General features: G+C 40.1%; 1 protein-coding gene across 1 annotated transcript; it reads left to right on the top strand.

Annotated features, from left to right (window-relative positions):
* Positions 1–371: 371 nt before the first annotated feature.
* Positions 372–5,816, top strand: spata18 (spermatogenesis associated 18). Its single transcript, XM_085264747.1, has 12 exons — positions 372–795; positions 2,011–2,116; positions 2,187–2,302; positions 2,385–2,503; positions 2,618–2,713; positions 2,794–2,928; positions 3,015–3,246; positions 3,354–3,512; positions 3,605–3,780; positions 3,986–4,109; positions 4,231–4,305; positions 4,587–5,816. Exons 1-12 carry the CDS (start codon positions 709–711, stop codon positions 4,641–4,643), a joined length of 1,482 nt encoding a protein of 493 aa, XP_085120873.1. The 5' UTR covers positions 372–708; the 3' UTR covers positions 4,644–5,816.
* The last annotated feature ends 12,408 nt before the right edge of the window (positions 5,817–18,224 follow it).

Below are 18,224 nucleotides of genomic sequence, written 5' to 3'. Positions count from 1 at the left end.
TGATGATAGATAGATAGATAGATAGATAGATAGATAGATAGATAGATAGATAGATAGATAGATAGATAGTAATAACATTACTATTAATTATATATATTTCATAGCTGTACATAGCATAGTGATCATTTTTTATCACAAAAATTGTGATACAATTGTGATCATACACTCAAAAAGTCATATTTAGGATAACGTATTTAAAGGCATTAATTGAAATGATTGCTAAATTTGATCTGGATTACAATAAATAAGTACAACACACATAACTATTCCAGTTATTATTTTAGATACAACAATGAACTGCACATTTAATTTAGTATGTCATATTATCGTATAATCGGATTTGACCCAACACCGCCACTCGAGCAGCACCTGACCCCAAGGGGGGTTAGTTAACTCCCTCGGTATTGGTTTCGTTTAACAGGATGTCATTACGATCGTATTTACATCTGGGGGGAGACCACAGTCTGCAGAGGCCTGACTGAGACGGGAGTAATTTATTTAAACCCTGCGTTCGTTGCTCCCGTCGTCTCCTCACTCGGTTGCCACAACTGAAGGCGGCGCTTGGCATTCGTGTCGCAGGTGCAGAAAGCTGCCGGTCCAGGAATTTTTACTACACTCCTCGTTAAGACGTACCCCCCTCCGCCTGCTGCTACTGCTGCAGGCCTCCTCCTGGGGATTTTTAAAACCTCCCGAGGATTGTGGATCGACATGGCTGACACTTTAAGGAGATTGACCAACACATCTTCATTCAGCGTCTTACAGGACAAGCTTGAGAGTTGGCACAAGGACTACCATGTAAGTTCATCAATAAGTCATGATTGACCTAAATCTGACCACACAACTTCATCCGTGTTAGCCAGTCCTATTTCCATGATCACTATCCACTGAATTGGTATATTTGCATACAGTTGAACCTTTTAGCCAAAGGGTTTCAGATATATTATGAGCATCCTCGTCTTCAGAACATGACAAATAGGTTTGTCTGCTCTCGTCCATTACTGATTTTTATTCGTTAAACCTGTGATTTTCATTTGTTTTGTTCCACTTTATTATTATAATCATAAATGAAACTGTTACAGGCAGTTTGGAAACGCTTTAAATCATTTTAAAAAATACAGCAAAGGAATGCATTTGTTTAGATTTGATTTCCCAGTGGAGTTTGGTTGGTATGGACGCCGGTTGCCATGGGTACTTTTAGACAGCTCCAAAGATATTTGCCTCAGGTTGAGATGGTTCACTTCCTCTTTCTTCCTGTAGAGGCAATAACTTCAAACGTAGGCATCAAATGCCTTCGAGTGTTTACAGCTAATACGAAATAAAGCTAATAAGAAACTAATAAGTAAAAATGAGTAATAAGTAAGTAATAAAGAAATAACCATCATAATATATATAATATAACAATATAGTACTATATCGATTAATTGATTATATATATTGATTTTTTTTAAAGAAAATCTAGGAGACGTACCCTAACAGACCTAACAAACCTCCTAAACTAAATATTGTTTAAATAAATTTAATATAATAAATAGGTACACGGCATAAAACAATGGAGTTTTTTTGCTGAGCTACTTTTTGCTTGGCTAAATTGTGAATAAATCTTTCCTGTAACCTTCTGTCAGGAAAAGTGAAGCTTAAGAAATGAAATTATGGGAGAACAGGGCAATACCTTCGACTATATAAACGTGGACAATAACATTCATAACATTCACAGGGAAATGCTATTTTTCAATTGTTTTAAAACCCTAGTTTTGTGTCAGAGTCTGCAAACTTTTTAAGCAGTTTTTATCAAATGCAATTTTCCCACCTACAGTTCTAAAACATATATGTTAGTTTAATCTGTGATTCTAAATAAGCTTTAAGTGAATTGTTGTCTGTTTCTTTGTACTAGACAGCGTGTACTCTACCTCTGGCACTGTGACAGCTGGGGAAGGCTCCATGTGACTATGATGGATAAGTGGTTAAGATAATGGAAAAATAAATTTGTTTCCTTTTTTTTAACCCTCCAAGGTGATTTCTTGTGACCAGAATCTGAACAGATGTTGTGAGCTGATTGAAATCACCGCCAAAATCCAGGGCCAACTGTTTGCCATCCTCAACCTTACAGCTGCAGAAGGTACAAGCTTCATCAGTTTATTTATGTTTATTTTATTGAGCACAGGTTCTAACATTTTGTCACTAATCAGGTGGACACTATGCCGGAGTGGACACTCTGAAAACACGACTACTACCATGGCTCGGATCCTGTTTCTCAATGGCGAGGCCCTCAGTCAGTGATGACACCAGTCTACAGCTCATCCAGGTGACTCCATCTATCAGTAAACCAGAAAATCTGTCAGAGTGTTCATATATATGACATATATATCATCATTTTTAAATGTTAGGATTCAGCAGAGAAGGACAGAAAGATCAGGGAGCTCTCTGCCTCCCATGAGAATGACTTGCAGAAGCTGGAGACTCAGCTGTGCTCCGCTCGGCTACAGCTGGAGTCAGTCAGAGCAGAGTGAGTCTAAATTATAGATTAAAAAAAACTGTCAGACCTTCTTACCTCAGCTTCAATGGCTCATATTTAACTACACTTTGGTCAGTAAATACAGGTACCGATCTGTTTAAACAGGCTGCTTGATGCTCAGAAGGAACTGGATGAGACAAAGAGCAAGTCTACAACCACCTTTCTGGCCACTGAAGATGAAATATTACAACTGAAAGCTGAGTAGGTGATGTAGATGATTTACTTGTTTTAATATGCACGTATGAGTTTTTCTGTTAATGTGAAGTGTGTCTGTGCTTCAGTTTGAGATCCGCACATGAGCAGGTGGACATTTATAAGAGAAAGCTGGAAGCTCTCGATGACTATGAGCGGCAGATTCGCCTGTTGAGAGACGAAGTGTCTTACCTGAGCACAGAGAAAGCCATGCTGCAAGCGAGGTACACACACAAACATTACACGCTCACACACTGACACCGTTCAGCGTCTTAAATAATTAATATGTTAGATTTTTTCTGTCTCTCAGGTTGGTGAGGAGTCGTTCTCCGAGCCCTTTGTCCAGGCACAGCCGCTCTTCCAGCCCCGGAAGGAGTGAGTCACCCACCCGAGCCCAGCTCACTAACTCCTCCCGCCACGCCCGCCTTGTGTCGCGCTTCAATGACCTATATGCTGTGGAGCGTCTGGATGCCCAGGCCCTGCTTCGCCGCTACATTTCTGACTTGGAGATGGTCCAGAGAATAATCTTTATTGCAGTTGTGGTATGGCTGCAGCTATTTTAGAGCTGTGTGTACACAGAGCTGATCATTTGATCTGCTGTCTGCTGCGATTCATGGAAATGTATGTATTGCCTGCTTTCCTGTTATAGGAATCCTTCAAGACAGCAAAACTGGCTTACCGTCAGTTCAGGCTACGAGTCAGAAAGACACTGTCCACATCTCACTTTGGGCCGGAAAGTCTAGAAGATGCAGCTGTGGACTACATCGTCAGAAACCTGGACCTTTATGATGTTCAGACCAGCGTCAATGTAGGATGATGCGTCTCATGTGTGCTGTGCAACACTCATGAACAAAATGCTGTAGTTCTGAGGGAAACCATGATCGTCTTTCATCTCTGCAGGATGTCATCAATGCTATGAATGTGAACCCTCGGATCTCCTTCCCGCCAGAGGTGGACTTTGTCCTCATCAGTTCGTTGATCAGAGAGGCATGCAGAGTGGCCTTCGCCATGCAGACACTGGACCCTCCACTGGACTTGGGCTTTGCCACTGATGGAGAACTATACAATGACATCAAGTCAGTCCTGTTTTTGTACACCCAGCAGTCATTTGTTCATTTTTTAAAGGGAAAGTTTTAAGTAACATGTTTTCCATGATGCAAACAGTCACTACAGAATATCACTCCTTGAACTTCAGCCTGTCACTGAAAGCCTCTACCAGTAGATGTCACCCACAACACTTAGATGCACACTTCCAACTCTCCCCTGTCTCTTTCCCTTAAGGTATCGGCGCAGCTACGACTCTGAGTTCACTGCTCCTCTGGTGATGTACCATGTGTGGCCAGCCTTAATGGAAGGAAACACTGTAATAGTGAAGGGCGAGGCTGTGACTAGAAGTGGTGCTCTGGTATTGGTTTTTTAATGTTTAAATATATCACAATTACTGGATGTTATTTAACAGGGTACGTGAGGACACGAAGATGCATACAAAGCTCGTGTGCATACTGGTGGTTTTTCTGTTTTTGCAGTGGAGCCGAAGCCGCAGCAGAAGCAGTAGTACCAGCCCTGTGCGCTCTCGCTCTCTCAGCCCAACTCGCAGCCTTGTAAGTCACTATAATATTAAATAGTCCAACCACACAGAAAGAAAAGCACAACTTGGGAGTTTTGGTCACACAGGGGATAATTTTCTTTTCCTGGGTATAACATCACTCAGCTACTCATGAAATTATGATTCCTTTCACTTTTTGTACCTAACAACGTGCATGCATACCCATGGCTCTAAGGGTATGTATTTCAGAATCACTTTTTAAAATGTAATTTGGTTTGTTTAAGCTTTAACTTACTCAAAAACTGGAAGTATAATCATCATCATTGTCTTTTTTAGGCATTTAACAGCAGAAGAAGCCTGTCTCCTGGACGTCTCAGAGCTAGCCACCTGTGACATTTGGCCACATGTGCTGAAAGTCAAATGCATGGTCACACTTATGCTTCTACCAAATAAAGCAATGAAACCGTTCATAACCTTACCAACCAAAGGCTGTGTGCATTGTTGGAAGGATGCTTTACAGGACATAAGATGATATAGATTAAGCAAAATTAGCCCAGTAGATAACTGAACAGTTGTTCTACTATATTTACTCTATTAATTTTTGACTAACAGTATTGTAGTGATGCTTGGGAACTTAAAGGAAAGGCATATTTCAGGAACAAAAAAGACCTGCACACTAGCACTTTATTGGTGCTAAAATTAGGACCCATACTCAACACTATCAGTCAACATTTCAGTGGCAGATTGTATTACTGTGCTAGTGATTGGTGCTAATTTAACATCCTCCAGTACTTGAGTTACAGATTTTTGGTCAGTGTTTTTAGTGTTTGTTGGATGCTGTGTTGTTATTCTTATTTTATTTTTTTATCCTTTTAATATTTTTCGTTATTTTTGGTGCTGTTGTTCTATGTAGATACAGTATGTAATACCAGATCAGACTTTCAAATAAGATGGTGATGAGATTTTTCCACTAAAAACGTAAAGAGTTGTTCACGTCATCATTGTAAAAAACAGAAGGGTCAGTGGTAGTTTTTTGGGGGAAAAATATCCGGGTGCATTCAGTGTGACAGTGCGTGTCTTCTTATTTCAAACGGATTAAAGAAGAATTAAAACATATTGATTTTACAGTGATTTGGTTTGCAATGCGAGTATCCTTTAATGGTGCCTTATATCAGCGGTCCCCAACCCCCGGGCCTCGGACCGGTACCGGTCCGTGAGTCGTTTGGTACCGGGCCGCGAGAGTTGAGGCTCAGGTGTGAAATGTATAGTTTTCAGGGTTTTTATCGGTTTTCAGCGTTATTTTGTTATCGTTTTTAACGTTAACTCGGTTTTCCTGGGTCATTTCAGGTGTATTATGAACAAAACTTCTTTTTTTCGGTACCGGTACTAGTTTTATTTTGTTGTATTTATCCGCGACACCTTAAAGGCCGGTCCATGAAAATATTGTCGGGCATAAACCAGTCCGTGGCGCAAAAAAGGTTGGGGACCGCTGCCTTATATGATTGTTTTTTGTATTAAATGGCTGATGCAACTCCAAACTATTTTCTGATTTGTAATGTATCATTTTATATTGATTAAAGACTTTTTTCTGTAGCCTTAGTTCAGTGTAGCAATTAATTTCCTACAGACATTAAAAAAAACATTTATAAATTTCATCAATATAGCATCAGAATCAGAATCAGCATACTTTATTAATCCCTAAAGAAATTAATTGGGTTACATTTGCTCCATTACAGTAACAGTAACAGAAAAAGACTAGACTATTTAACAATACAATATGTTACAGATTTAAGAAATAGCACAATATATACAAATCACTCAATAATAAATATCAAGAATATTGACAGCAACATTACTGAGTAGAAAACAGCATGTACAAGAAGGATGTAACTGTTGCAGTGTTTACAGTGCATTAGATGGAGGGGTTGCACAGGGAGATGGCCACGGGCAGGAATGATTTCCTGTGTTGTTCAGTGGTGCTTTTTGGTAATCTCAGTCTCTCACTGAACATGCACCTGTGGCCAGCCAGCATGGAGTGGGTGGGAGGTATTATCCAACATTGTCTTTATCTTGGACAACATCCGCCTCTCCGACACCACCTTGAGGGAGTCCAGCTCCATCCCCACAACATTACAGACCTTGCCAATCAGTTTGAGTCGGTTGGCATCTGCGACCCCTAACCTGCTCCCCCAGCATGCAACAGTATAGAGGATAGCACTGGCCACAACAGACTCATAGAAAATCCCGAGCATAGTCCGATAGATGTGGAAGGACCTTAGCCGCCTCAGAAAATAGAGATGACTCTGGCATTTCCTGTAAAGTGCAGTGGCGTTTTTAACCCAGTCCAGCATGGTAATGCAGTTAAATCAGAAGGGACAGTTTTCACCAAAACCATTTTTAAACAGCTGATGTGGTGTGGACAGCCAAGTTTGTGAATGTGATAACTCGAGAACAAAGTGACGAATTAGTTTAAAATTCATACCATAGGTATTTCTACGAGGTAGCTGAGGGGGCCCACTGGCCGTTGCCAATATTTTTTTTTGCTGCTGCGTCTTATACTTTTCAAATGGCATTACATTCCTACAGCCCGATCCGGCGGGGAGGTGTGGGAAGCTAGATCGGGCGCCCCCCCCTTCCGGCTCTCCTCTCTGCTCTCTCCTATCTTGTCCCTTTTGTCTTACTTCTCTCCATCACCTTTTCTATCCCTTTGAAGAAATGAGGCTCCATAAATGCTAAAGAGGTAAGTATTATTTCTCAGTTGCAGTGAATAGATAGGAGAAAATAAACAGTAGAAAACTAAACAGAAGAAAGAAGAAGAGAAATAACAACTTAACATGAACCAGTGACATACTCCGGGGCCTGATCAACCCTGGCAGGGCCTCCTTGGATGAGGGTGTCTAGTAATAATGGCGGAAGCACCCGATGAATCCAAGGTCCACTACTGACAACGTGTCCCAAATCTTAATATGATAATCTAGATCAGATCTCTAATTCCCCCCCCCCCAAAAAAATGGCAGATTAGCCTGGGTAAAAGACTGAAAGCTGAGGCACACAATGATGTGTGCTGCTGGTAAAGTTTCTGGGCTGCCTTTCCTCATAACAGCCATCTGTCAAGATTCTCGCCATTTAAAGCAATGCATTATCAAGGACTACAACATCTAGTCCTTTTAATGAATTTCCTACTACTCTGTTTGAACAATAGGGGATGCTGCTACTCCATCAAAGCTCAAGAAGTAAAAACACTGCAATGTGTGGAGCTCAATTTAAGTGTGGATTTAGTCCATCATTCAACACAGAATAAAAAAAACATGGGTTATCACATTAATTGTGCAATTTCAAAAAGCCTGAAATCATTTTACGACGTTTTATGAAAGTTGGAGGAGGAGATAAGGAGCCTTTACTGGCAAAAGCAAAGCCCAAAGTAACACAGAACTGAAGTCCAGCCAAAAAACAGCACAGGAAGCACGAGAAAAATCAGGGAGCACAACAGATGTCTTGACACAAAGGGGCAAAGACGTTATTGCATGTGCACAGTGTGCAAATACACTGCACAGGTGAAATCATCAACAGAAGGTGAAACTAGGCCAAAATATACGAGAAAACCAACCTACAAAGTAAAACAGGAAATAATTAAAAGACAATTAAAACTTTGTGCCTTTGCACATGAGGGCAAAGGCACAAACTGAGAAGAATAAAAACTAAATCCAAACAGTCTCAAATACTAAAACTCAGCATTATAACAGATAAACCCCTGGATTGTGGCAATTTAAATGAAATGTTTCTAATAAACTGCGCACTGAGTAGAAATACAAAACAAAACGTTATCCTGTTAAAGCAGTGTTTTTTTTAAAGAAGTGAAAAGTATAAAGGAATTATAGCGCTCAGACTGACACATTAATAGAGCATGGGACAAGGCGAGACAAACAGATACTTCCACTGATTGGTCTGTTTTCAAACAGCTTAGAAATAAATGTACTTCTCTTATTAAAAAGGCCAAATCTGAATACTTTTTGTCTGTCACCACTGAGAACCTCAATGATCCACAGAAATTTTGGAAAGTAATCAAGTCTTTTTCCGCCAATAAAATGACTCAAACCTTTCCTAAATCTGTTGTAAAAGATTCAGTCTCAATTAATGATAAAACTGAAATTTTGAATTGTTTTAATGAACACTTTCTATCAGTGGGTTCCTTGTTTGCTTCTGCAGAAACTTTTTTAACAAATACTTGCCCAGAACTCTCTATGTTTTCTGGAGACTGTTTTAACTTTGTACCTTTTAGTGTTTATGAAGTGCATAAAGCTTTAAAGGCTTTGGATCACAGAAAACCTCCTGGTCCAGACTTGATGGAACCTTATTTTTTGAAGTTGGCAGCTGATTTTATTGCAGAACCACTCTCAATTCTATTTAATTTTTCAATTAAAACCAAAGAAATTCCAGCGGTTTGGAAATCAGCTTTCGTTTTGCCTTTATTGAAAGGAGGTGATCCATCGGTGTTGACTAATTATAGGCCAATATCAAATTTGTGTGTTTTATCCAAAATCCTGGAATCTCTAGTTTGTGACCAGTTGAAAGAGTTTTTGTACTCTAATGATATTGTCTCCAAATTTCAGTCAGGCTTCAGGAAAAAACACAGTACTAACACTGCCACTATTAAAGTGATAAATGATATTATTGTGGCACTTGATAAGAAATTGTACTGTGCGTCACTCTTTATTGACCTCTCAAAAGCTTTTGACACTGTTGATCATGCAGTCCTAAAAAACAGACTGCTCAGCCTTGGATTGTCAGAACATGCATTAGCGTGGTTCTCAAATTATCTGAAAAATAGAACCCAGTGCATTAAACTTGAAGGTCTTTGTTCTAAATTTGTTGCTGTCCACAAGGGGGTGCCACAGGGCTCAGTTTTGGGTCCCCTTCTGTTCCTTTTATATATCAATGACTTGGGTCAAAATGTCTCAGACACAAATTTGCATTATTATGCTGACGACACAGTTATTTACTGTTATGGATCATCTCTTGCTCAGGCCATTGAAACTTTACAGAAAGCCTTTGTTGCTTTCCAGCATTCACTTATTCAGCTAAAATTAGTTCTCAATGCTGACAAGACTAAGCTAATGTTGTTTTCCAAGTCAAAGAAGGTCCCGGAGCCTATTCCAGTGGTGTCCACCCTTGAAGGAAATGTCATAGAGATAGTTCATGAATATAAATACCTTGGTGTCTGGATTGATGACTCCTTCACCTTTAAACCACATATAGAGAGACTAGTAAAGAAACTGAGACTTAAACTTCGTTTTTTCTTCCGTAATAAACAGTGCTTTTCTTTTGCAGTAAAAAAACGTCTTGTCACCGCAACCTTTTTATCTGTGTTAGATTATGGTGACATTCTGTATATGAACGCTTCTTCTTCATGTCTTCTAATGTTGGACACGATGTATCATGCTTCCTTGAGGTTTATTACCAATTGTAAATACCTGACCCATCACTGTGATTTGTACTTAAGAGTAAAATGGCCTTCTTTGGCCATTAGAAGACAGGGGCATTGGTACACTTTTATTTACAAAGCTATGCTTGGATTGCTGCCTCCTTATATTTGTACTTTGGTCACAAGGACAAATAGTGGTTCTTACTCCTTGCGCTCAAATGATCAGCTGCTGTTGTCTGTTCCCCTTGTCCGCACAGAGCTGGGTAAGAAAGCCTTTGTCCACTCTGCGCCTTTTTCGTGGAACATGTTACAGAAAGACTGGAAACTAACTGAATTGTTGTCTTTAAATGTTTTTAAAACTAAACTCAAAGGCCTACAGGCTGCCTCAATAATGTGTAATTGTTTTGTGTAATTTTAACTTTGTTTGTTCGTATGTATTTGTCTTGAAATGTGCTGCCTCTTGGCCAGGACTCCCTTGAAAAAGAGGTCTTTGATCTCAACGGGACATTCCTGGTTAAATAAAGGTTAAATTAAAAAATAAAAATAAAAATTATCTTTACACTTGGACTAATTTCTTTGCAGAATCCCAGCAGCAACACCCCAGTTCAGGCAATTTTTTATTCCTGAAATCTAATTAGCTCTCCCTGTCTGCTGGCCTTCTTCCCACCAGTCAAACCAATTATACTGTCAGCTCTTCAAAACCATATCTAATATCGGAAATCAAGTGTTAGTTCTGCTAAGCAGAAATTACACACTCACAAATAATTGCAGCACTGTGTGATGCAGTGTTGGCTGGCTATTTGCTGTATTATGTAACTTGCACTATTATCAAGAGTTTTTGATGAGAAAGCTGCTTTTGCTGTTTTGATTAGATGCAATCGTGGTGATTATACTCAGCTGCTGTGACCAGAGATTTGGTCTGTGTGGTCACTGATTAAAGATTACATTGTTGTTTTTAGCATTAGCTTTCGTTTGTATGAAGCGCGTAACATTATCCAGTGGTTTTAAGGACAGAAGAGTTTTACATGTAGCTTTACATTACATTACATTTAGGGGCGATCGTGGCTCAAGAGTTGGGAGTTCGCCTTGAAATCAGAAGGTTGCCGGTTTGAGCCCCAGCTTGGACAGTCTCGGTCGTTGTGTCCTTGGGCAAGACACTTCACCCGTTGCCTACTGGTGGTGGTCAGAGGGCCCGGTGGTGCCAGTGTCCGGCAGCCTCGCCTCTGTCAGTGCGCCCCAGGGCGGCTATAATGTAGCTTGCCATCACCAGTGTGTGAATGGGTGGATGACAGGTTGTGTAAAGCGCTTTGGGGTCCTTAGGGACTAGAAAAGCGCTATACAGGCCATTTACCATTTTACCTTGCATGCCATTTCTATAGAGACAGGCAAATTTAAGTTTGCTCTCGCAAAAAATACAACAAATCCTTTGTTATGCCTCGTATTAGGAATACCAAGAGACTTTGAATGTGTACTGGAAAAAAACTGAAACCAGTGGGAACTTCTACTCTGCTTCCACAACAAATTTCCTAAACAAAAGCTGTATTGTCAGATCTATGATGCGTCTGAGAGGTCCTGGCTCCTGGAACGCATGCGATGGCCTGCTATGGAGCTATGCAGTGGACTGTTTCAGCTTAGTTGTCCTGTGAGTCTGGGGGGAATTGTTTACTCAGGTGTGCTGTGGTCAAATGTGGTCATGGACACAGGAACACCAGACTATGGATAGACGAAGAAGAGAGAAGAGAGAGATGTTCTGAGAGATGGCAAATACTCAAATACTGCCTTGTACATTTTAACTGATAGAGAGTAAGACAGTAAGCCTCTATATCTAGATTCAGTTTACTGTTTCCCTTGTGACTACAGGTAAAATCTCCATATATGCACCATTTTGGAAAGACAGTAGAACTTGGAGCTGACCCTAAACAGACAATAGAGAGGTGGAAATCCAGCCAAAGTTTCCACTTTTGTGGCAAAGGCCTGACTCAGAGCTGCTGGAGCATGCGATGTTTCCTCTGGTTCTTCATAGCCTGCTACGTCCTGGCAGCGGTCTAGTTTCTAGAGCGAGCTTGAGGAGTGCCCACCCTTATCCCACAGCCAGAAGGGAAATATTAATGAGGCTGTATGTCTGAGCACATGATGACATGGTTATGGGTGACCAGACTCCAGTTTGTAAATCAAAAGCAAAACTAAAACAGAGCATAGAAGGAATGACAGAAAATAAAGCAACAGTGACTAAATATGAAGCAATGATGGAGTCACTCTTCAACACAGGAGTCAATGAGCCACTGCAAGTCAAGGAGGCTTCTGAGTCTCCAAGAGAGGCAGTGATGTCTTAGGCCCGGAGAGCCCGTTGAACACATCTGGAATGGAGCAGGATGCAGGTTTTGCTCAGGAGGACTTCACAATTTATGACAGGAAGGACAAAAGAGAGGTAGCGAGCAAAACAGCGTTTACGACTGTGGCTTCATACATCAGTGTGTATGTGAATAACTGCAAGTGGACCTCATGGATAAGCAAACCCCACCCTGTTTTATCCCATTTCCAGCAGCACTGTAACACCCAAGGGCGACTTCCCTGGCACTAAGCAGCGGATGAGGTCATAGCAACGGGCTCTCTGCAGGCATCTGCCTCACGGACGCTACGGAGCGAATAGGCTGATCTTCTTCCGAGTTCCAGTGATATCAGATGTTTAGTAGCAAAATCCACTGCCAGAGATACCACGGATAAACGCTTCCTTCCTGTCTCTATGACGGCTATCATATCAAATAAAGAAAAACGACTGAGTCTGGACTCTCTTTTTCCCCGTGCAGACATTTGTCCAAACTGTTTCCCATTTATGCTCTGTTATCCTTTAGACAGCTGGAAGAATATTTGGAAGGCGAATGATTTTCATTACGTTGTTTACAATAGTTTCTGGGTTTATGCCCGTGTCGATGAACTTGTAATCAGCAGTCACTCAGGGAGACTGAGATGTCCCGGTGACTAGGTTAAATGCAAAAAACATTCACATCAAATGATCTGCAGCCAAAGCACATCAGAGAGCAAGCTAACATTTTAAGGCCACTTCTATTCATATCTGCACAAAACGGCCTGTCAGCGAAGGCACTTTTGGCAAACTGTGTATGGCATCTGGATCGACGCTGTGATTTTCTTACTTCCATCACCTTGCCGCTCTTACAAAGCTCGGTAAACTGTCTTGGTGCCTTGTGCTCAGATTGATCCAAATATGTTTCTCTGAGAAGTAACTTTCTGTTTTCTAACAACAATTTCAAATCAAATTTTTTTCCCCATTTTTTTAGGTGGCAGGTCATCTGCACTGGTGGTTAGTTGTCATTTAAGCAAATCTTCCTCCATACTAATCTCCTTGCTGTCAAACCTTTTATGTGTCCGCGCATACCTCCCACCTGTGGAAGTGGCTGAACTTTCCTTTGACAAGCTTTAGAGGATTTTTTTTAAAGGGGAAATGAGCGTGGATAAATCTAATAATATATGATTTTTACCCAATCTCACAGCATATGTGCCATTTGGGAACTATTGTCCGCCTCTATTCAAACAATAACCATGTAACTGCTTTCTGTGATCTGCCTTTGATGATTTTAAGAGAGCGGTGACACAAAAGCAGGACCCAGAGTGAGGCGGTCTGGTTCATAATTTTCCACAGAACAGTTTTTAACACATAATTAAAGCCTTGGAAGCTGCCCTGACCTTTTCCCTGTTCTTGAGGATGGAAGAGATCAACTTGATGTCAGTGGCTTGGCAAAGAAAAATCAATTTACAATTCAAATGGAAAATTTCACAGCTGCAAAGTAAAGCTGCGACTATGTGACTATGTGCACGGTGGTGAACGTGACCCGCACCTTGTCCTCAAGCATTAACCCTCTCCTGAATGGTGGAATTCTCCATATAAAAAAATAGTAGAAAAACACATCTGGATGCTGTGATTAATGTGAATAACAGAATGTGAATCACATACATTTACATTACAGAGCAGCACTGGTAGAACTGAGTGCTCTGGCTCCAGGTGTGAGTTTTGAAGGTTATTGCTCCTCTGGGGCTTGTTACGCTAAGATTTGATACTCGCATGGAAACATGCGGCGCCATTCTTCAGTCCGACTGGCCTCTAACCTGAACACCCCCACCCTCAACAGGAATGGAAGAACTGAATGATGGAGAAAGAAAGAAAGAAAGAAAGAAAGAAAGAAAGAAAGAAAGAAAGCTAACTGACTATCTAACTGTCTACCCTGATTTTGTCTTTCATCTCTTTATTTTACAGATGTGAGGAGCTGAATCTGTCACAGGGACAAAACAGATAGAAAAGCAGATAGAAAATCACACAGGGCGAAAAGAGGCTATGTAAATGCAGATGGAACACATCAAATAGAAAACCAAAACAAGTAAATTTCATTCTTTGTTTGTGCTCAATCATACACGATCAAAGATGAAAAGCTGTTTGGTTTGAATGTGACTTTTCCACCTCATCTCGGATGTCCAGATCCTTGGGACAAATGTGGAACATGTTAATGATGCTGAAAGGTAGTCTGAAATTACGATTTTCTTTTCCTCTATCGCAGTAACTTAAACGCTCAAACGTTTTACCGTTATTTCCACTGCTGCCCTGTCTGCAAGGCATTTTTGGATTTTGGCATCGCCCGTAGATCAGCACGTCCCTTTGTGATTCACATGTTTTTGGTGCTCACTTTTGTAAAATAAAGCCAATCAAAATGTGGGCTGTCATCTCAATATGTGGCACAGCAGGGACACGGGAGAAAACGTACTGGTCACTGGTCTGTAACAGGCTTTCTTGGTCTTGTTCTGAGCTGATATGAAATGTAAATAATTGTTGCTTCTCAGAGTTCAAGGCCACGTAAAATGCTGCCGTTAGACCTTGAGCCACATTTTTTTTTTTAAATGTCGGGAAAAATGACTCACAGAAAAATGTCTAGTGATGAAATGTGTACCTGCTATATTTGATGGCACCACTAGATGGCAGTTAGACACTATAAAATACTGACGGTTAAACTGTGGCGGACAAGAAATATTGGGGTCCTCTAGTAAGGTGAAAATAATAATTCTGTAGTGTTAAAAGTTTTACACTGAGCCATATATACTTAAAGAATATATCAACACACTGACACATTTTACAGCCTTGGGTAATACATACATTGCAGTGTAAACATTGCAGTATTGTAGATGGTTGAGTTGCAGCTATAGATGCTTTGCATTTAATCTTTCAACGTGTTAATGTGTCAGCTTGCAATTAGAAGCAGTGAACAACAGTCGAGTGTTTGCCTCTGAGTTCTTATGGATATAGAGTGAAGTCATTAAACAGTCATTGAATTATTACTGTACTTGAACAGGGGGCTTACACTGCATTCACTGCAGTGCTGAATGCACAATGATAAATAATCTTCTCACTTACGGGGATCTCCTCAGTTAACATGAGCTTCCTAATTGCACCAGTGGGATAAACATGTTCCAGCTCATCTCCTCTGATATAGACATTCTTGTCTGCTTGGGGCCTCTGAAGTAACACAAGTCTGTGTGGTGTCCAGGACCTCCTCACCCCCCATATTCCCAACTGTTCTCCATAGTCGGTCACAGAGAAAGAGCAGCAAGATGGGAAAAATAGAAGAGAAACAAATACTAATATTTGCTTGGCTACAAACACAATCCGCTCTTTGTTACCGGTCTGCCACCGACATTTGCTTGTCCTAGATTAAACCTGCAAAACATACTCTCAGACAATGTGAAGTGAAACGCTTCTATTTGTGTCCTTGTGCGTCTGAACCCGAGACTTCTGCCTTGTTTATTTTTGTGTTGTGCGCTTTATATTTGTGGCCTCATTTCTACTAAATTATCTTAATGACCTTGAATGGACTGTAGCCATATTTGAGCTCTTCTGGCGGCATTTCAATGGCTGAGAAAAAAAAAAAAAAAGTAAAATAAATGATAAAAATTCATAACTGAAAGGCTTGAAACCCCTCTGCTTTGAAAATGTTGGAATGAAAATTATTCACATTTTAACAGTCTCAATGCCACTCTGCACGTGCTTGAGAAGCTTTTCCCTTGAACAAGCTGTCGCTCATCATTTGTCTGCATAAACAAAAATGCGCTGCAAATCAGGACAAAAATGCCACGTGACAAAAAATAGCAACAGGACAATAACATAGAGATGCAATTTTAGGTTTGAGGGGTTTTTTCTCCTACTTTACATTTCAAAAAGCCCTTTCATGGACAGTAAACTTGTTTTGTTTGACTGCACTGTTTTCAAAACCCCATTTGCACATCATTCTTTGCAGTATTTCTCTGTGGCACATGCAGCAGATTTCACAGAAACGAGCTGTAACGTTTATATCCTTGAATAGTGTAACTATAGCTATTTATGGCTCCAATGCAACACAGTTAGGTCCATAAGTGTTTAGCCAATGATAGATTTAAGTGCAGCTTTAATTCAAGAGGTTTAACAAATGCATTGCATTAACATTTTAGGAATTACATAAATTTCTATACAGGCTCAAACGTAATAACACAAAAAACCAATTTGAAATATGAAGAGTGTTTTTGATACTTAAGATGTCTGGAAGAGACAAATATATGCACCAAAGCACTACAAGCTGGATTCAAGATTCTTCTTTTTACATTAAAAGCAAAACAGACTCATTTCATCATTACATATCACAGACATTTATACCCAGCAAAATGACTGCACACTGAACAATGAACGGCGGAGCAACAATCATTTGTTTTTATTATATTACTCTTTTTATTATTGTATATTGTATATATCTCAAGTTCAAGCAGACCATGGCAATAAACAAAAGTGTTGTCTGCATGAAAATGACATCAACACAAAGGATTGTGGAGGTTTGCAAAATGATGGAGGTAGTAAAAGAAAATAAAGTGGAGTTTGAAAGTTTAATTTTTATCTCCCCTTTTCCTTCGCAGCAGTACGGTAGATTGGTGTGCCGTATCTACAGCACACATTAATCTGGCTACAGCTAAGAAAAATAATCAAAATAGTGGGAAAAATATCGAGGCAATCTACCGCACAAAGATGACAATCCAAAACAAAATATAAAAGCTGAGGGAGAAATTCTGCACAGGGATAAAACCTGCAGTATTTTCATTGGGATCCTGGAAGTACAACCTATACACAGACATAGCTCCTCCCATTCCAGGAATTTAAAAAAGTATTGAATGATTGATTGATCTATTATTCAAAGACAAATAAAATAAACGAACAGCAAAGACATATATATCTAGTCATATCAAGTGAAGGAATCTGATGTCAGGGTTTCCTTTTCCTTGGCACATTCTTTCAGGCATTTGGCCATAAAAGGAGCACAAAAGTGTCCAGACTGGATTGGCAGTTTCCAGGAAACTGTGACATGGTGCGTGACAAATAAATAAATCAAATAGAAATAGTCAGACAGTAACATTTTTAGTCAGACTTTCCTTAGAATTGCATCTAGCACAAACACATCTTGGCTAAAAGCATAGCGTGCTGCATGTTTAGGTCACGGGGCTTTCCCGTGACAAGGGTGTTAAGGTAAATAGGAGAAGTGGAACCAGGATTGTATCCTGGGGGGCGAGTATTCAGGTTATTCGGGCTACTGAAGCCTTCAGTGCTCTCATTTACAAGCAGGGAGACATGAAGTGCAAAATATAACTGTTGGGTATTTGGGTCAAAGAATGATTCATGCACTGTTCTGTATTAAGTAGTGTGTCAACACACCTACAATGCTGATAAAAATAACAAAACCGCTTTCCCAGAGATCACTTAAAACTAAACCCACACAAACTATTTACAGTTTGTGTTCAGCATTATATGTAGAATCTCTTCTGTTGTTTGTGTTTCCAGAAATGACTCAAAGACTATTTTTCATCATTTTCCATGAAATAGGGAACGTTTTTCTTCTCTTGATTTCTTCAGTAAAAGTGGTCCATCAGAGTTCCTGCTAATATGACTAGTGGCATCATTCATCAGTGACAACTGACCAAAATTCTGGGTGAGATCCTATCTGTTTACTCTAACTACTTCAAGTTCCTTAAAATGGCATGAAGGAAATTGTTTATGGATGTTTGTCATGCTCTTAAATCATGCGTGCTTTGCCATCAGATAAGGGTTTGCTACAAGTAAAAGACTGTTACTCCACCCAGATGCTTGGAGTTTAACTAGGCAGCTCTAATTTTCTTACATACTGCACAATGAGCATTTTGAATTCAAGAAAATTAACAAATTTCAAACAAAACAACCAAACAAATAACCCCCCCCCTCTAAAAAGAACATATCAGATGTTGGTATACACTATGGGGACAAAAGCACTGGGAAACCTTGGCCGTTAACATCCATGAAGCTCCATGCATGCAGTTATGTGTTTATCAGGCTCTGATGAATACGTGTGACTCTGATTTCTATAGTTAAAACTTGCAACACTTATGCAACTGTGTCAACTTAGTTTTTAAGGTTGCGCAGATAAGGAGGCAGCTTAGATCTGATCAGACTGCCGGTAATGCTCTTACATCACCACATCATTTAGTGATGTGGTGGTTAG

The sequence above is a fragment of the Mchenga conophoros genome, linkage group LG23, assembly GCF_057382185.1.
Source record: "Mchenga conophoros isolate Kocher_MC1m ecotype Shallow Benthic linkage group LG23, M_conophoros_male_GT1.1, whole genome shotgun sequence".
Taxonomy (NCBI): Eukaryota; Metazoa; Chordata; class Actinopteri; order Cichliformes; family Cichlidae; genus Mchenga; species Mchenga conophoros.
The sequence above is the reverse complement of the archived record's forward strand: the minus strand, read 5'-3'. Positions and strand labels throughout refer to the sequence as shown.